At 36.2% G+C, this 20,571-nt stretch overlaps 2 protein-coding genes across 2 annotated transcripts; one reads left to right on the forward strand and one right to left on the reverse strand.

Annotated features, from left to right (window-relative positions):
- On the forward strand, nt 2,069–6,735 carry LOC109235666. Its single transcript, XM_019401865.1, has 4 exons — nt 2,069–3,164; nt 4,034–5,520; nt 6,091–6,151; nt 6,244–6,735. The coding sequence occupies exons 1-3, from the start codon at nt 2,510–2,512 to the stop codon at nt 6,148–6,150; spliced, it is 2,202 nt and encodes a 733-aa protein (XP_019257410.1). The 5' UTR covers nt 2,069–2,509; the 3' UTR covers nt 6,151; nt 6,244–6,735.
- LOC109235667 (probable plastid-lipid-associated protein 13, chloroplastic) lies at nt 11,020–13,448 on the reverse strand. Its single transcript, XM_019401866.1, has 3 exons — nt 13,080–13,448; nt 11,186–11,307; nt 11,020–11,107 (listed from the first exon to the last, which is right to left on the reverse strand). Exons 1-3 carry the CDS (start codon nt 13,314–13,316, stop codon nt 11,020–11,022), a joined length of 447 nt encoding a protein of 148 aa, XP_019257411.1. The 5' UTR covers nt 13,317–13,448.

Genomic DNA, 20,571 nt, shown 5'->3' on the forward strand with positions numbered 1-20,571 from the left:
ACTTCATAAGTAGAACCTTGAATACTTAGTGAAAAAATGACGTTGTATACTCGCTGTAAAAATAATAATCGCAAAAATATATATTTTTTGTATATATATACATTCTGTATGATATATACAAAAATTATATACTTTTTCGACTGCCAAATGTCAATAGTTTCTGGCGCAGGCAAAAAGTGATTGTTCGCAATAAATTTTCGTGATTCAAAAATAAATTGCAACCACAATATAAATATGAAGAAACATAATTTTATTCATAAAAAGATGCGGGTACAATTCTGTTTATCCCCTTGATTCTTCTCTCCTGATTATCTCCGTGCAATTCGAGGGCTAGAACAACGTGCTTCTCGAACGTAGGATGGTGCGGGCTTTCATGCATTTATTTGATATCCATGAAGTATGTTGTGGATCTTCTTGAAGTATTTGATTATCAAGAATTATCCGGCCACTTCTTGATCTCTTTGTGAATATCTCGTGAGTTTATGGGATTTTCGAGATGATCTCCAGTTTTGAGATCTTTTTTAAGGATTATGTAACCCTTTTTATAAGAGTGACCTAGGGTTTTGGTAGAGTAGCCTCTAAGCAACACTAACAGACTCCTAGAATTTCAAGAGGTCTTGTAGTATCTTGAATTTAGTATTTAACTCAATCCATTAAGATTTCGATGTGTATAGTGATAATACCCCAATAATTGTAGGCATAGTATAGTTTGCTTTTTCTCTTTATCTTAGGTTTGGAAGTTAACTTTTTTCTCATTTAGTTATTTATTGTGGCTTATAAGGTGATTAGACAAGACATGATGCAACTTCAGCTGACCGAGGACATGACCCTTGATAGCAAGGTATGAAGGTCGAGGATTATGGTAGTAGAGTAGGTAGTCTAGAGTGTTCATAACAGTTGTATTGGCACACAATCTCGCTTTCTGTTGGTAATGGGGTTTTATGACTAACCGTTGTTTTCTTTCATTGTTGATCACCTTACTATCTTGTTGTTTTTATTCTCTTTTATATTGTTTTTTTGGTACTGTCCCTTCTTGTTTATATTTTCATTAATATGGTGCTTATGCTTTCCTGAACCGAGGATCTATTGGAACCAGCCTCTCTATCCTCACAAGGTAAGGGTAAGGTCTGCGTACACACTACCCTCTCTAGACCCCATAATGTACGATAATACTGGATATGTTGTTGTTTATAAGTTACAGTAACTCATTTGGTCAATTTGATTTAAAAGTTAGTTTTTCCTTAATTTTTTCCATTCTCAAGCGTCTAAAATAAATTGTAGTCATGCTCCTTATCACATAAGTCGCCTATGAGGTCAAGGGTAATTAAGGCAAGCGATAGTACTAGATTTAGAATTTAAAATTTATAAGTTTTTACACGATTTCAAATATATAATAACACTAATTAAATTTATAATTTAATTAATTTCTTAAATCCTAACAAAAATTATTACGTTCATGTGAATCTATACACGTTACAGATATGTCCATGTGTGTATACCAAATAAAAGGAGTCAAACTTAGAAGGTATTTAAAAGGCGATTAAATATTTTTTTGAAAAATTTCCAGAGAAATTTGTTGGAGCTATTCTTAGGGTGCGCATTGAATAACCTGCTCACTGTGCTAACTCGTAAACTACAAAGGAAATGTAAACCGCACTAGGCATATCGACGAGCACTGATTGAGGAAGCTGTTGGTGAAGTGAATCGATTTCAGATCTCCCATATGAAAAATCACTCGCCCAATCAACTCAGCCAAATTTTGCGAGCCGGCTGATTAAATATTTATGATCGGAGAAACAAGTAAATTCAGACATCTAGAATGCTTTGAATTTTGATGTCAAACATTATTTTTTCAAAAAGGAAGCTAACAAATTTTTAGAAGGCGCTAAACGGATAGAAGTTAGCTATATAGTACTACTACTATAATGATGACAACAATAATGTCACATTGAAAAATGCACGTGGTGTCTACTGAAGCTACAATCAGTTGACGATTGTGACTAATGAAACACTCAAAGCCGTAATACGACATCGTAAAAGCCTACAGAAAAACAATAAAAATCTGTACAGAACACTTTTACATGTGAGAAAAGTCCTATGTCTACTTCAAAACATTCATTATTAGGGGTACCTAAATCAAGAAACAACAGTTTCCACTATATTGCAAGGTCTAAAATTTTATGGGATATTTTTTTCTGATTGGTTTGCTCGTGGGTTTTCTTGAAGGGGAGAAAGTTCATTTTTTCTGCAAGTTTATCAGAAAAAACTGGACCCTTTAATTTGTTTAGTACGTAGTAAAGTTGGAATTTTTGCTAGAATTTTGGGGTAAAAAATTTGATGGGATATTTTGTCTGGTTGGTTTGCTCTTGAATTTTCCTGAAGGAATCAATTGGTGATCTCTAAGGGAAATTTTTTTTTTTTTTTGTGCAAATTTATCAGATAAAAGGTGGACCCTTTACTTTGTTAAGTAGTAAAGTTGGCATTTTTTCTTGTATTTTGGGGTGAATAAATGGCGTGTGAGGGTAGCTATATGTGGAGTTTGAGTGGTATTGTGGCAGCTTTTGTTGATCTAGCTATAGCATATTTCTTGCTTTGTGCAGCAACAGTAGCTTATTTAGCATCAAAGTTTCTTGGTTTTTTTGGTTTAAGATTGCCATGTCCTTGTGATGGTCTTTTTGGTAATGGAAATTTATGTTTTCATAGACTCTTGATTGATTTCCCAGCTGAAAAAGTGTCTAATGTTCAACTTTCTGTAAAAGCAAATTTCCCTTTTAATGATACCATGTGGGGAAAGGAACAGAATTGTAATTTGAATTGGAGATTAATTGGCGAAAGGGAGAATAGTCCTAATAGGTATCTTGAAATGGGTGATGAGGCTTCATGTAGTTCAGTATCAGATGCAAGAAAGTCACATAATAATATTGCTAGGATTGAGTTAAGTCCAAGGAATGAATTTGGGGCAGTAAATTCATCAGGTGTGAGTGGAGGAAGGCTTGGGATAAAGGGGAAAGGGGTGATGAATCTGAAACAAAGAGGAGGGATTCGTCGAAGAAGGCGTAAAGCAGCTGTTGATTTTGGGAGATTTTCATCAGTTTCATCATATGATCCTCCATGTGAAGAGTTTCCGCTTGCTCCTCCATCTCCGCCTAGTATTAATAAAGAAGGTAAATGATTGATTGAAGATGACACAATGTATTTTTGATTTTAGAGATGCTAATACTCTTTTGAGCCGAGGGTCTATCGGAAACAACCTCTCTACCCCTAGGATAGGGGTAAGGTCTGCGTAAACACTGCCCTCCCCAGACCTCACTTGTGGGATTATACTGTGTTGTTGTTGTTGTAGTTGTAGTTGTAATGCTCTCCTTTGTATGTTTGATGTTTAGTCATTGTTTTTTTTGTGTACTTTTCAGCTTATTATTGCATCCTTAGCTGCCAAGACTAGCTTGGGATTGAGTAGTAGAAGTAGTTGTTGGATTGAGTAGTAGAAGTAGTTGTTGTTATGGTTGCATTCTAAGGTTGCTATGAGCCTTATTCCGCTGATAAGGGAAGAAGATCTGGAGACATATTGGTGGACTTAGAACATGTGTCTGCCTTTTTATTTCCAAAACAAAATGTTGAAAGATGCCGTATAGTAGTGTAACTTAAACAGCCCTTTTTGGGTGTAAATGGTATGAAGAAATAGTTATTTTACTATCAATCAAATGCTTTCAAGCGAGTATTTTACCTCTTATGCCTAAGAATTTTTTGGTATAATTCGTTTATGGATAAAAGAGAAGGAAGAAATTTTTGGTAACATTCAATATGTTTGAGCAAAATCAGCTACTACTTTTCAGTCAAATAACCATGGAAAAAGAGGATACAACAAGCAGCAACAACCTAAGCTTCAACCCAGACTAGTTGGGGCATAAAAGAAGATACCTCAAATTCAAAATTTTAATTTCCACAATTTGTAGCCTCCCTTATTTTACTAACATTAAATCCTTGGTTTTCTAATATGTATGAATCTAAATGCTTCTCTTTATGGTGAATACAGATGGTTGCCACCCTCCACTTGTTATGAGATTGGGCGAGAGAGACAGCTTTGAATTGAATGGATTTCCTGATGAAGTTGAGCACATTGGAAAGAACTTTGCATCCGTTGACGAGCTGAGACATTATGGCGAACTGGATTCCAGCTTCGATGAGAAAAAGAGACTAAGCCTTTTGGAACGAGCCTTAGAACACGAACAAGAAGCTCGAGCTGCTCTCTGCCTTGAGCTTGAGAAGGAAAGAAATGCTGCCGCATCTGCCGCAGATGAGGCTATGGCTATGATCTTACGTCTACAAGAGGAGAAGGCATCTATTGAAATGGATGCTCGGCAATACCAGAGATTAATCGAAGAGAAATCTGCTTACGAAGCAGAGGAGATGAACATTCTAACGGAGATCCTGGTGCGGACAGAGAGGGAGAAACACTTTTTGGAGAAGGAACTTGAACTGTATAGGCAGATGTCTGATCTTGGAAATGAAGAATCAACAGTTGATAGTGGGATTATAGCGGATGTTCTAAGACGTCCTGATGCTTCATCTGATCCTAATGAGGATCCAGTTCTTATGCTTCATCAGATTAGTGCATCTTTTGAGGCAGAAAACAGGAATTCCGTGGAGATAATTTCTGTTGATAATAAAAACTATACTGCTTTGGGGGGAAAGGCACCAATACAAAAACAGAATAAAGATGCCAGCTCCCAAAAGCAAGTTGGCCTAAGAGAGCATTCTTATAGCAGCCAAGAATTTCAGGAGAAAGAGATGGTGTTTATGGTTAACAACTCTGATGTAAACCAGAAGCTTCCTGATCATGCCATTTCGCTGGGAGGAGAAGTGCTAAAAGAAAATCCAGATACAGAAACCTGTGAAAGAGCTTGTATTAATGTTTCTGGAAAAGACAAGTGTTTGAAGTATCATGAGACGGATGGATATCAGGGATTAAAATGTCCATGTAATTTGACCTTGGATAAAGAACCTCACGTTTATGATGTTCATGTAATTGTTGATGGATCCAACTTTTGCAACGAAGTCAATAGTGGTGAATCTACGAATAGTGCATTAGAATTTTCTGGAAAAACTAGTGTCCCTACTGAAGCTTCTCCTGCACAGAGGATTAATGTAATTAGAGATCGTCCAAGTACTAACACGTTGTATACACAAGTGGATCTTAAAAGCAGTGCAGACACGTCTTATGGGCTTCCACCAGTGGGGCCACGTGGTAAACCTTTGCTATGTGATTTGCGGCGAAATCCCATGTCCTCAGTAGACAATGAAAGACTGAAAATTGAAACTGAAGTGGGACGGCTTCGTGAGAGGTTAAAGATTGTGCAAGAGGGAAGAGAGAAACTTGACTTGACTTCAGAGCATAGAGAAAGAGAAAAGATGCAGTTAAAGCTTCTGGAGGATATAGCATGCCAACTTCAAGAGATTCGGCAGCTTAATGAACCTGAGAAGGCTGTACGACAGGCTTCCTTGCCCCTGCCGTCCTCTAAGGTATGAGACTAGCATGTTCAAATCTATTGTTGTTGTGATTATTAGTAAGTTTATCCATATTTCTTTTAATTAATATTGTCTTTTATTGTCGCGGAATTGTTATTTATAAATGAATGTCAACAAGTCATCGTGTGATTGTTTATCTGTGGCCTCTGCTTGACACTTTCTTGGGCCTGGCTTTGTTGTTATTTTATGTTGACCTCTTGATTGTCCACCTATGATCACTCCAAATTGCTTTTCTGACCTCTTCTAAAAATTGACCTTGTTTGGTGTCTTGATGACGCCAGATAAGCACTCATTTAGTGCTGTCATCCTACAATTTAGGCCCTACAAAAAGAAAAAAGAAAGAAAGTTGATATGTTCATCTTTGTGGAATTTGAATGGTACTTCCAAAATTTTGGTGCTCGGGACAAATTGCTTGTTTTTTCTTTAGTTTACATAGTACCTTGACAGTTGTTTTTTGACCTTATCTATGCTGTTCTTTTTCAAATTTTAAGTGTAATCACTATGTTGTTCCTGCATCATCTCTTCCTTGAGCAAATAAGTAATGGTATGAAAGTTGTGTTTCAGGGCATGTCAAAGAAAAGGCGTTCTCGAAGTGTTTCTGTAGGAATGCAACAAAGCTCTTGAGGTATGGTAAATCTACATGACGATTACTATAATTTTTCCCCTTGTGACATCATAAAACTTTGAACTGTGAATTTACCGATAAACAAAATACAGGAGTTCAAATGGTTCTGAGCTTGGAGTTCCTAATACTGAGCCTCGAATCTTCCATCACAGTTGCTCTTATCAGAGGAAGACAATCCAATTAATACCCCATATTGTTTTTCTGAAGAGATGTTGTGCAGTTATTTGAGAACAAGTTTTGCTGGGCAAACGGCCTCTCTAAAGCATGCAGCTGATGGTATTAATGTGCAACCGCTGAGGACAAACTGGGATTGATCCTATATTGGATAATATGAAAGATTATGAGTAAGAAGGCACAACAATTGTTATCTTTTCACTGCTGGTAACAACTTATCACTCTGCTATTTATTGACCCCTATCCAGTGTTCAGATGTCAGGTCCCTGTTGTTGAACCTCTGCTGTTTCTTCCATCTTTTGTGGATCATTAGATAGTAAAGCACTGAATGTTAGCTACTTGTACAAGAAGTTTCATGTTTTCTTTCTAATAATATATTAGTGGACATGTTGAATAAGTACTTTACCTAATTATTCGTCTCCATAACACAACCATATCACAAATGGCCCAAGTTACTGCTTGAGTAGGATAAATGCATCCCCCCCTCTCTCTCTCTGTCTATATATATATATATATATATATATATATATATATATATATATATATATATATATATATATATATATATATATATGATATTAAAAGCACGAAGGCCCTTAGTGAAATGTCGTTCGCCTTTTATACACTTCTAAACTATATTTTATATTGGACAACATAGTAATTTAATTTATTGTCCTAATATGTAGGAATAGACATTACTTATTTTTCTAATATTAGAAATAGCTATTTTAATGATTTTCCTAATATTTAGGACTTTAATTTGAAAATCATAATAGTCATTTAATTATTTATCTAATATTTAGGACTTTGATTTGAAAAATCATATTATTTCTTTCAATTCCCTTTCAAGAGTGTGAGAATGCACGGGAGAAAATATATTATTGATGTATTGACATATGTTACAATGAGCCCTATATATATACACACACATAACATGTCCTACTCCTAATATATATTGGATTAGGGTTATTTATTTACTCCTATTTACATGACTATTCTAACACTCCCCCTCAAGCTGGTGCATATAAATCATATGTACCGAGCTTGTTACATATGTAGTTAATACGAGGACCAGTGAGGGACTTGGTGAAAATATGTGCAAGCTGATCATTCGACTTCACAAACTTTGTAGCAATATCTCCCGAGAGTATCTTTTCTCTAACAAAGTGACAGTCAATCTCAATGTGTTTAGTTCTCTCATGGAACACTGGATTTGACGCAATATGAAGAGCAGCTTGATTATCACACACAAGTTCCATCTGACTAATCTCACCAAATTTCAACTCCTTGAGCAACTGTTTGATCCAAATTAGCTCACATGTCGCCATAGCCATCGCTCGATATTCTGCTTCTGCACTAGACCGAGCAACCACATTCTGTTTCTTGCTCTTCCAGGACACCAAATTTCCTCCTACCAAGACACAATATCCAGACGTAGAACGTCTATCAGAAGGTGATCCTGCCCAATCAGCATCTGAGTATCCAACGATCTGCTCATGGCCTCGGCCCTCAAACAATAAACCTTTGCCTGGAGCTGATTTTATATACCGAAGAATGCGAACAACTGCATCCCAATGACTATCACACGGAGAATCCATAAACTGACTCACAACACTCACAGAAAAGGAAATGTCAGGTCTTGTCACTGTAAGGTAATTTAATTTACCAACCAACCGTCTATATCTTGCAGGATCGCTAAGAGGCTCCCCCTATCCTGGCATAAGTTTAGAATTCGGATCCATCAGAGTGTCAACCGGTCTACAACCTGTCATTCCCGTCTCTTCAAGAATATCTAAGGCATACTTTCGTTGTGAGATCACAACACCTGAGCTAGACTGAGCGACCTCAATACCCAGCAAATACTTTAGTTTGCCCAGATCCTTAGTCTGAAAGTGTTGCAAGAGATGTTGCTTCAATTTAGTAATACCATCCTGGTCATTGCCGGTAATAACAATGTCGTCAACATAGACCACCAGATAAATACAGAGACTCGAGGCAGAATGCCGATAGAATACAGACAGCTTCACTCTGAATCATGCCAAATTCTCGAATAACTGTGCTGAACTTACCAAACCAGGCTCGAGGAGACTGCTTTAGACCATAAAGTGACCGACGCAAGCGACATACAAGGCCACCATTAAGAAAATCCAAGTACATCTTGAATGATCATCAATAAAACTAACAAAATAACGAAATCCCAAGGTTGAACTGACTCTACTAGGACCCCATATATCAGAGTGAACTAAAGAAAAAATAGACTCTGCGTGACTCTCAATACTACGAGGATAGGAGGCTCGGGTATGTTTCCCGAGCTGACATGACTCGCACTCTAATGTGGATAAACTAGACAAACCAGGCACCATCTTCTGAAGCTTGGATAAGCTTGGATGTCCTAAACGTCTATGAATTAGGTCCGGAGGATCTGTAACTAGACATGCCTTGGAGGATTTTAGGGAGTTAAGGTAGTAAAGCCCTTCTGATTCAAGTCCTGTTCCAATCGTCTGCCCTGTACTGCGGTCCTGCATAATAAAAGAATCATCAATAAAATATGTACCACAATGGAGGGCACGAGTCAAACGACTAACAGATGCAAGATTAAAAGGACAGCCAGGGACATAGAGAACGGAATCTAGAGTGACAGAGGGTAGGGGATTCGCTTGTCCAACTCCTTTTGCTTTGGTTTGAGACCCATTGGCTAAAGTAACAGTGGGAAGAGACTGTGAATACGCAATATTTGACAAAAGTGATTTATTACCAGAGATATGATCAGAAGCGGCTGAGTCCACAACCCATTGTCCAGGAGGACTAGACTGGGAAACACAAGCAAAAGAATTACCAGCAACAGAAGTATTAGTCTGAGCAACAGAAGCTACTTGTGGAGATGTCTGCTTACTTGCTCGATACTGAAGGAACTCATTATACTCCCCTTCAGATAAAGAAAATCCCTGGTTACCTGTAGTCTCAGTCTGAGCAACATAAGCATTTTTGGTTGGGCGGCCATGTAAAGAGTGGCATACATCACGAGTGTGTCCAAGTTTATGACAATAAGAGCACTTGGGTCTAGATCTTCCAAAACGACCTCCTCCTCGTCTATTCTCCATAGTATGAGATGCCCGATTGTCCACTGATTGGGATACGAGGACAGAGGAGTCAAGTGTCTGTGATGAGCTCACTGGGTGACTAGGTGCTGCAGCAAGGCGAAGTAATCGAGAGAATAATTCATCAACTGTGGGGACGGTTGGACTAGCCAAAATCTGGTCACGTACTGAATCAAGGTCATTAGGGAGTCCAGCGAGTGTAAGAACTAGAAACATCTTCTGTCGTTGCTCTTGTTGTTTTTCAATACTAGCAGAAACTGGCATCAACGTCTCAAATTCTTCCATGACTGCCTGAACTTGTCCCAAGTAAGTAGACATATCTAATTCCTGTTTCTTCAAGCTTGTCATTCGCGATATTACATCATAAAAACGAGATATGTCATTAGTGTATAGATTACGAGCCTTTTCCCAAACTAAATAACATGTCTGGAATGGACGAAACAAGGGCATTAACTTGGAATCAATAGATCGCCACAGGATACTACATAACTGAGCATCGACCTTCTCCCACTGTGTTTTGGCCTTTTCATCACCTTCGCTAGCCTTTTTTGTTAAATGATCTTGAACTCCTTGACCTTTACACCACAACTCGACAGATGAAGCCCAATCTAAGTAGTTTGAACCTCCCATTAAAGGTTCTGAGGTAATCATAACACCGGAACTGCCAGAACCCGGGTTTCTAGACCCGAAAGCATCGACTCCCAAAGACATGGTTGGATTATTACCAAATAACAAAAAGAATCAACTGAAAATTCTCTGAAACAGATGAAGAAAACACTGTGTTTGCCGGAAAAATACTGTAGCTGCCGGAAAAATCAGTGTAGTCGCCGGAAAAACTCAAAGTGGTCGGAATTGAAAAATAAAATTATGGGTAGGCTCGGAATTTGAGGGCGATCCAACTGCCCTGAAGGAACTTCGTCAAAAAATGGCCGGAAAGTGGTGCACGCGCCGGCGCGTGGGCTCACGCGCGTGAGCTTCTGGTGGCGCGTGGAGGCGCGTGGGGTACTGTTTGCCGGAGATTTTTTGTGGGGTTTGGTCGTCGGACAGTGGCGACTCTTGTGGTAGTGTTGGATTTTGCACAACACTGACAGAGACAAAGCAGACGCAAACAGGCTTGAAAAAGTCGCCGGAAAAAAGGGTTCCGGTGACTGATTTCTCTTCCCGGAATTGCTGGAATTTATGCACAGCGATAAACCTCTCACAATTGCTCTGATACCATGTGAGAATGCACGGGAGAAAATATATTATTGATGTATTGACATATGTTACAATGAGCCCTATATATATATACACACACATAACATGTCCTACTCCTAATATATATTGGATTAGGGTTATTTATTTACTCCTATTTACATGACTATTCTAACAGTTGTTACAAACGAAAGAAAAGTGACTTTAGGAGATAATTTAGGATAGTTAAGTGACCATTTGAGTAATGGACTCTAGATACTTTTGGGAAGTCTAGTTTTCCCTTTCACAGTTTTCAGCAATCGGGAAGATAGCAAGCATATCTACTTCTTGGTTCATACACTAAAGAGTTGATTTAAGCTGGATAAGGGGGAAAAAAGAGAATGTTATCCCAAAAAATAGAACTTACCCAAACAAAAATTTGGCAAAAATGAGTACTGGGCTACCAGCTCCAAACCACTCAAAATTCCATAGGCCTTCCAAATTGTTAGACCTGAGTAATGAAACCACCAATGAATACCTTGTCAAGAAGCTTGAAAGTTAAGTTTGTCAGTAAGATTTAACACCTTACGTTGTGGGACGAGGTGTCGGATTGAGCCTCTCGAGACCAATGATCCTCTCATTCACATCAATGCGTTGTACATCTGTTATCTTCCCAGTGACCAATGCCTCAAACCCACCAGCATCTTTGAACTATAACAGAATAAGTAATTTCTTTTACTGCTTAAAGGACAAACAAAAAGTATAGAAGAGCAATCCTTGAAAATAAACCGTGCAGTATAATCAATAATATTGTTCTTCAATTTTTATACTTATACATTATCCTATATCTTGCATGATTAGTACATGACACCAATTTTTACGCTCAACCTAAGGCCTCATTGTTTTTATTAAGATTAAGACATCTGAATCTGAATACACATCTGAATATTAATATATGTATTAAGATTAGAACAATTGAATCTAAATATATATCTGAATATTAAGATGTTGTATTAAGATCTGAATACTGAATAATTAAGGTTGTTTGGTTTCTTTACATCTAAAATGTGTAAATATTGTCTTTATTTAAAAATTAATAAGTATAAATTCAAATCAAATAGTAAATACTATATCAAGAAAATATTTTTTTCAAAATTATATGGTGGTTAGTGGTGATGATGGCTGGTGGTTGTGGGTGCTGACTGGATAGTAGCTGGTGGTTGTTGATAGTGGTGATTATGGGTAGTAGATGGTGGATGACAGTAGTAGTTAACGGTGGTGTTTGATGGTGGTGGTGACTGATAACATCAATGATGATATATAGTGGTGGTTGATAACGGTGATCGGTGATTGTTGTGTTAGGTGGCTGGTGGTGACGATTGTAAATGATGGCTAGTGGTAGTGACAACTGACATTCATGCTTGGCAGCGATGATGGTTATGGTTGAGAATGGTGGTAATGGATCGTGGGTAGTGGGTGGTGGTGGTCTATAATGGTAGGGGGACAATGATGGGTGATGGTGATTAGTGGTGAAAGTGTAGGAGTAATAGTGAAATAGAATTTTTTACAAAAACTCTTGAATGTATAACAGCTTAATGATATTAAGACTTTGTTATAGATCTTAATCATCAAGATCTATTCAGACCCATTAAATGGTTGTAAAATTAAAAAAACAAACAGTCTTCATGGTTAAGATCTGAATGATTAAGATTCCGATCTAAAAAACAAACACACTTAATTATTGAGATCTGAATGATTAAGATTAAGATCTCGATTAAGTGCAAACAAATGAGGCCTAAGACTAAAAACAAACTAAAAAACCAATTTCCCAAAGGAAAAATTCTCACAAAAAGGATATTCAATGGAAGACATCTTCCTTCATACCAAACGACCTCATTTGGTAAATACAATCATACATCTCCACATGACATTGTCTTCTCACACATAAAAAAGCACAATAACATCAAAGAATTACCTTTCCCATTAAAACAGAGGAAAGATTGAAACTTCTGAAAATACAGATACATACAAACAATCCTTCATCTTATTAGTGATACCCATTTATCCTTATATATTTTTATAGATAGCCCTTTCTTCTTACACTTAATGACCAAATATAAACACTTGTATTCATATGGAAAAAAGATACTCCCTCTATTCCAGTTTATGTGACCCTATAACTTTTATGGTATGCTCCAGAAAGAACGATTCCTTTCTAAATTTCAAAACAATTTAACTTAAACTTTTTCTTTACCCTTAATAAGAAGTTAAGTGTTTATAATCACACAAATATTATGACATGTTTATGACTATAAGTTCAAAATATTAATTCTTTACTTTCTTAAACTCCGTGTCAAATGGTTTCACATAAATTGAGAGTAACAAAATTGGAACTTCAAGCATTAGAAGAACGAATATTGCAGGACTAAATTACAAAATAAATCTAAAATGGAGCTAAAAAGGGGGGAAGAATGACTACTGACAGCAAGAAGAAGAGACTCTTTAGCAGAAAGTCGTTCCATTTCTTTAGCAAAAGCAGAAGCAGCCCCTCCTCCTTGTACTGTCTGCTCTACCATTGCTCTACACATTCCTTTTAACTTGTTTCTTGCATTTCTGCGTCGGAAAATGGCGATTGGAGAAGAAAGGGATGGAAACGACGACGTACTGCTCAAACGCCGGCAAGAAAATGGTGGTACTAAATTTTGAATTGAAGTAGCCATTTGACAATTACGAGGAAAAATCTGAATTGGAATTTGGGGTTGAAGAAAAATTGATTCTTTTTGGTTTTAAGAAGAGGAATTGGAGAATGTGGTTCTGCTGGAAAGTGGAAAATTTAATACTCGTAGTTCGCTCTCAAGCTCATGTGCGACAACTGAAGGTCGTATACCAGGGGCATTGTTGGAAAATAAAATTTGGAGATTAGAAAAAATTAAGAAAGAAATAATTTTTTTTAGATTTTACGATCTAAAATAAGTTGTACACATTTAAGTGATTATATATCATTTCATCTAAATATAAAATAATATTTTTTTTGAGGTAAACTAAATAGGAAAGTGTATTATGGAACATAAATATGACTTTCTGGACCACTTATTTTGTTTATTTTCTATTTTGGTTGATAGAAGGGTGGTTAAAAGTTAAAACATTATTTGAAAAAAAAATGTAACACTTTGCCTACCATAACACAAGGTCGGTAGTGGAGTCAACAACTCAATGGAAGGATGATTTGTGTTTTAAGTATAAGAGAAGATGTTTGAGTGAAATAAACTTTGTCTTTTATGAACACAAAGCCAAAACTGTCAGATTATCTTTAAATTTAACTAAGAAAAATACTTTTTTTTTTGGTAAATAAGGAAAAATAGGTATTCACGCACCAAACAAGTTATTGCAATATAACTTTAATCACTTACCGAATACGGGTAAATTATTAATATATTTTTATTTACATTAATTGAAACCCAATTATATGTATCCTGGCTAGCTGCTTAATCTGACATTACTTTAACAAAAAATGGATAACTTCAATTTGGTTACAACTGTTGATAGTAAGTTATGTCAAATGACTATTTTTATGAATAGTGAAACTTAATACCATCTTCACTATAAATTGAAATTCCTTCTTTTGTTTGGTACAGTAATTGTAATATTATTTAAATGTCAAGTGAAGAAGAGGTAACATGCTAACAAGAAATTGGTTCTATGATTTTTACTTTTCGATATTCTAAGAAATTTGAGATTTATGGATGTGCAAGTGGAAGAGAAACGTTGCAGCTTCAAAAATAAAAATAAAAATAAAAAATGAAATAGTTATGCTCTTTTTTTTTCATTTTAGATTAGAGAACATGAATTTTGATGGAATAATATAAGTTTACGAAAAGATTGATAGCAAGTTAATTTGAAGGAACTGAAGAGCAGCGAAGGTCACGTTTGTTGTTTTGTTAAAAAGGGTCCCTATTCTTCTCCACCACTAGAAAATGCATCTGTATAAAACAGTTTACTTTGTACACTTGCAATATATTCAAAAGGTCCTCCTATTTTAGGCAAAGAGAGATGTAAGATGTTTCTTTCCAAGCTCTAGCTAGTTTTAAAAATTCGTTTGGTCAAACTGTCAAAAATTATTCATTTTGAGAAATATTTTTGTTCAAAAATATTTTTTTTAAATTAGTTTGGGAGAGTTGCAGTTTATGTTTAGCCAATTCATTTGAGAAGTACTTTTTGCAATATTTAATAAAATAAATTAATTTTTATTTTTATTTAATTAAAATATAAAAGATAAAGTAAAAACATATACTAGAATTTAATCAATAAAAATATATTATTCAAAGCAATAATACTAGATATCAGGTATTACTTATTGTTTACATGATAATTTAAGTATATCAATATATTTATTCAGTATAAATTAAAAATCTACTTCGTAAAATTCTATATAAAAGATATTAGAGAGATTATTTAAAAAAAAAAAATAGGAGAAGGAGAATAAAAATACGATAAAAATAGAATAGAGGGATAATGCATGAAATTCTCCCCGACCTATTACCATATTACCAACTACACACATTTTCTTTTTGGGGGTCCTATTATCCCCCTGAATTATTTTAAAGTATAATAAATACCACCCTAAGTGCTGACGTGGTATAGAGAGTGTGCACACTCTCTTAAGGGCAAGTGGAAGTTACAAAAATAATTTTAGAATTGATTAACAGGTACAAGTGTCATCTTTTGATTGGACATTACATAATTAATTACATCTAATTAATTAGTCTCCTTCGTCTTCTCAACCTCTTCTCCCACGAATAAGGGGGACATCGTTTCAATGGCGAAATGCCGGAGCGAAAATCCAATACAATGCAAAATTAACCCAGAAATCAAAAGCAGATATGTTTAATAACAGAAACAGGGCTACAACTAGAGGGAGCAACGAGCATGATTCAGTAAGAACCTACGAACAATCAAAATGGTGAACAACAGTGGAGTTTCGCCGAGCAAGGGTCTTCGTCGGAGTTTCGTTCTCCGGCCAGATCTGACAATATTAAACAAGTATTATATAAAACCCATCCAATGAGGCTTTTGCCTTTTGGCCGGATATGGTAATGAAGGTCTGCAAATAGGAAAATAAGGAAGAAGGAGAGAACGGTGAAAAAAAGTTTTAAAGTAAGAAATACACATTTTAGGCGCGTGTATTTCACCACTTTGCACGCATCTGGTTGTAGCTTTCTAAGGGGTAAATAATTTTACTTTAAAATATTTTAGGATGGTAACAGGACCCCCGAAAAGAAGAGTGTGTAGTTGGTAATATGGTCATAGGTCGGGGAGGAATTTATACATTATCCCTGAAATAAATAAAAAAGAAGAAAGGGATGGTAAAAATAAAATAAAAAAAAGGAATAGGAAAAAGTTAAATAATGAAGGATAATTTAAAAATAAATGTATATTAAAGATACTTTATCTAAAAAAATAATAATTTTATGCTTATGTTTATGCTTCTACTTCTTGAAAGAATGTAGAATTTATAGTTTCTTCCCAAAAGCAAAAAAATTGCTTTTGTTGCACGAAACTGCTTTTCGAGTTCTCCATCTCGGCTAAATACATCAAATTTCCAAAAAGGTACTTTTGGTGGCTTTTGATCATATATAGCTAACTTAATAAAGGAAGAAACTCTGTCTCATAGATTCCCTTAATCATTTCTCTGTATGTTCAACTAAACTTAGGCCCCGTTTGGCCATGAGTTTTGCCAAAATAAATTTGGGATTTATTTTCAAAACTCATGTTTGGCCATCAATTTTTCCCACATTTTGGCCAAGTCCCAAATCCCAAATCCCAAATCTCAAAATCAGCTATTGAGCTGATTTTGGGCGAAAATCCCAAAACTTGAGAATTATATACATGTTTTTTCAAAATAAAGTTGGAAAATATGTTTTGAACACGTATGTCCAAACACATTTTCACCTTCAAACCAAACTTCACCCAAATCAGATTTTTCAAAATAAATTTGGGATCTATGGCCAAACGCTAGCTTAGTTTCAGTTCTATAATTTTATCATCTAAATTTCACAATTACCATGCCTCCTTTTCAATTTTATCAAGAACATGAAACCTTTAAAGATTTAAGAATTTTTTTTAATTTTTAAAAAAGAAAAGCTATTTTCAAGTTCATTCTTTCTACCCCCCCCCCCCCCCCCTTCATTTTCAAGTTCATTCTAAAAGACACAAATATGGTATGTTAAAAAATATTAGAGAAGTTTTTATTTCTCGTGAGCAAAATGCAAGTTGTTCTATTTCTTTAATCAATAAGAAATACTATATAATTTTTTTTGATAAATTAGAAAAGAATAAATTGCTTTTACAACAGTGGAATCCAATAACTATATTTTGAATCATAAATTTAATTGATTTTAAAATTTTAAATATTAGAATGTGAAATCAACTATAATTTTAAATATTAAATATTTTTTTATTTTAAACTAGGTAGGAAGTCCTAATATTAAAACTTTAAAATCGATTAATGTCTCACCTTATATAAACTCTTCCTTAGATATACCTTTCAAATCCTAATTCCATGTAACACAAGTATATCAAAAATTTGTCTTAAATTTAGGATTTATAAATTAATTAAGATTTTGTCCATAGTATTTCATGTTGGATATAATTTATTCTTTCCTTATTGCATTGAACTCCTTTTGACCGTAAAACTGATGTTATGTATATTTAAAGCCATTTGTTTGACGGCGAGGATTTACCTATAGAGAATTTCGCCAAAATATTAATGTAACGACCCGGTCATTTTGAGAATTAACGTCCCGTTCAGCTGAAGAAGATCTCGAGAAGCTCCGTATTATGTGTTATGACTTATGTGCGTGGTCGAGTTCAATTATCGGATGATTCGGAGTCAATTTGGAAGAAGACTTCTTGTTTTAGAAGCTTGAGCGATAAGAGTTGACCGAAATTTGACTTTTGTGTAAATGACTTTGGAATGAAATTTTGATGATTCCAGCAGCTTCGTATGGTGATTTTGGACTTAGGCGTGTATCCAGATTTGGATTTGGAGGTCCGTATGGTAATTTGAAGCATTTCCGCGAAAGTTGAAAAAGTTGAAGTTTGGAAGGTTGAGAGGTTTGACCAAGAATTAGCTTTAGGGATACCGGGGTCGGAATACGATTCTGAGAGTTGGATTAGCTCTGTTATGTCATTTGGGACTTACATGCAAATTTTGGCATCATTCCGGATTGATTTGATATGTTTTGGCTCGAGTTTTAGAAGTTGGAAGATTTGAAAGTTCGTAAGTTCGATTCATGGTGCCATTCGTAGTTTCAACGTTGTTTGATGTGAATTGAGACCTCGAGCGAGTCCTTGTTAGGTTATGGAACTTGCTGGTGTGGTTAGACGGGGTCCCGGGGGCCTCGGGTGTATTTCGGATGGGTTACGAGCAATTTCTCCATGTTGTTGGACTGTTGTTTTGCTGGTACCTGATTTCCTTAATCGCATTTGCGCCAATTCCTCCGCGTTATCGTAGTGTAATTTTGGAGGAAGGAATATTTGTTCTTCGCGTTAGCACATACCTGTCCGCGATCGCGTAAGTGTGCATTTCCCTTCTTCGCGTTCGCATACTTCTTCACGCGTTCGCGTAGTTCAGCTAGTGATTCCCTCTTCTCCCTTGCGATCGCACGTGGCTTCACGCGATCGCGTAGTTCAGTCCTTGGGCCATCAGAATTTCCCTCTTCGCGATCGCGTAGCATTATTTCCGGTTAGTTGCCATTTCCTCTTCGCGATCGCAGTTGAAATTCCACGATCGCGATGTACTAACACTTGGGCCGAATATAAAAGTATTCTATTCTGAGGGTTAGCCATTTTTATCATTTTTGGAGTTGTGGAGCTCGGTTTTGAACGATTCTTCGTGGGTTTTTCAAGCAAATCATTGGGGTAAGTGTTCTTCACCCGAAATTTATTATATTCCATGATTCTATCGTTATTTTTATCATTAAATTAGTGATTTGAATTGAGAAAAAATGGGAATTTTTGAAGAAACCTTTCAAAATGTAAAATGATGATTTGAGGGATGAATTGGTATCTGAATTTGATAATTTTGGTATGGTTGAACTCGTATCGGAATGGGTGTTCGAGTTTTATAAAATTTATCAGGTTCCGAGGTGCGGGCCCGGGGTTCGACTTTCGGGTTGATTTTTAGTTTTTGATAAGACTGAAGCTTTATTATCCGGAATAGTTTCTTATGGGTTTTATTTATGCTTTGAAGTTATTTTGGCTAGATTTGAGCCGTCCGGAGGTCTTTGCACTCGAGAATTTCATTTTAGAGTAACGGTCTATCTTCTTTGAGGTAAGTATCTTGCCTAACTTCGTGTGGGGGAACTACCCCTTAGGACTTGAGTCTTTTATACTAATTGTGTTATGTGAAGTCTGTTTACGCGAGGTGACGAGTATGTGCTCGGGCTTATTTGTGGAAAGTTGACCTTTTAGGGCTCTTAGATCCTTATGTTCACTAAATATGAAGTTGTTTTGTTATGATTAAGTTCCCCATTTACTAGTTTCACCTCTACATGTCTTAATTGGAATTAATTGTTTCATGTTCCGCTCTTATTGCCTATTTGACTCTTGTGTGCCTTAACTGAAGTTGTTGCCTCTTCGATTGCCATACTATTCTTTCCTAACTGCTTATCCTTAATTAAAATTATTATTATCTTTTCTATAATTGTCTATGCTTAATTGAGTTCATGATTATCTTTTCTGTTGTTTATCCTTAATTGCAATTGTTGTATCTCTTTATTGATTGCTCAATCCTAAATAAAGTCAGTTATCCTTTATCATAGTTGCCACATCCTATTTGGAATTATTGCCCATGTTACCTCCCTTGTTGTCAAATTGTACTTTGTGGAGTGATTGTTGCATATTATTTCTCCCTTGATTCTTATTGTGACTAGTAATCTCTATTGTGTTTATTCCTTGTGAGCTCATTCTACCGTTTCTTTGTGTTCTAAAGCTCTTGAGTTGATTTACTTGTCGTATTCTCGTGTATTGTTGCGGTTGCTACTGTGGTGCTACGTTTGTTGAGCCGAGGGCTATGCGCGATTGTGGTATAGAGACTGTTTAATGAAAATGTGGGCACATGTTGTGAAGGCCATTTTATTGTGTTGTTGTGTTTTTTTTGGCACGTGATGTTGTTGGGATATTTTGTTTGGGCGTTTACACGAGGTTTCTATCGTGCTATTGTTACTGTTAATTATGCACATGCAGCGTGACGAGGCGGGTTATGTCAATGTGTTTGCGCATGTTGCGAGACAAGGTGGGAACATTATTATGCACATGCAGCATGACAAGGTGGGCCATATCTGTATGTTTGCGTATGTGGCGAGACAAGGTGGGAACGTTATTAGGCGCGTGCGGCGAGACAAGGCAGGCATTTACTTTATTATTGCGCACGTGGCAAGACAAGATGGGCTATCTCGGGGATTGTTTTGTGATGACAAGATGGCCTGGGAGGATTGTTGTTGTTGATATTTGTGTAGTGGCGTACTTACCCTGTGTGAGTTATGCCATGTACATTTCGTGTGTAACGACCCGAACGGTCGTTCTGAGCTCTAGCACGTCATTCGGCGGTTTGAGGCCATGAGCAGCTTCACTTCAGGTATTATGACTCGTACGCGTGGTCGGAATTGAATTTCGAAAAGTTCGGAGTTGATTTGGAAAGAAAATTCTAATTTCGGAAGTTTTAAGTTGGAGGAATTAACTAAGATTTGAATTTTGAGTAAACGATCTCGAAATCGGTATTTGAAGGTTCCAACAGGTTCGTAAGATGATTTTGGACTTGGACGTATGTTCGGATCGGGTTTTGGATGACCGGGAGCGTTTCAGCGCCTATTATGGAAAGTTGGCATTTTGGAAGAATTTCATAAATTTGGGTTGAAGTGTATTTTAATATTATCGATGTTCGTTTGGAATTATGTGCTTGGAAATAGCTTTGTA

Source organism: Nicotiana attenuata, chromosome 12 (assembly GCF_001879085.1).
Source record: "Nicotiana attenuata strain UT chromosome 12, NIATTr2, whole genome shotgun sequence".
Classification (NCBI taxonomy): Eukaryota; Viridiplantae; Streptophyta; class Magnoliopsida; order Solanales; family Solanaceae; genus Nicotiana; species Nicotiana attenuata.

Coding starts and splice junctions, on each gene's coding strand:
- LOC109235666 (XM_019401865.1), top strand. CDS start 2,510: ATGGCGTGTGAGGGTAGCTATATGTGGAGTTTGAGTGGTATTGTGGCA. Junction 3,165..4,033: donor GCCTAGTATTAATAAAGAAG/GTAAATGATTGA, acceptor TGGTGAATACAG/ATGGTTGCCACCCTCCACTT. Junction 5,521..6,090: donor TGCCCCTGCCGTCCTCTAAG/GTATGAGACTAG, acceptor GTTGTGTTTCAG/GGCATGTCAAAGAAAAGGCG.
- LOC109235667 (XM_019401866.1), bottom strand. CDS start 13,316: ATGGCTACTTCAATTCAAAATTTAGTACCACCATTTTCTTGCCGGCGT. Junction 11,308..13,079: donor AAGAGTCTCTTCTTCTTGCT/GTCAGTAGTCAT, acceptor ATTCTGTTATAG/TTCAAAGATGCTGGTGGGTT. Junction 11,108..11,185: donor CCGACACCTCGTCCCACAAC/GTAAGGTGTTAA, acceptor TTCATTACTCAG/GTCTAACAATTTGGAAGGCC.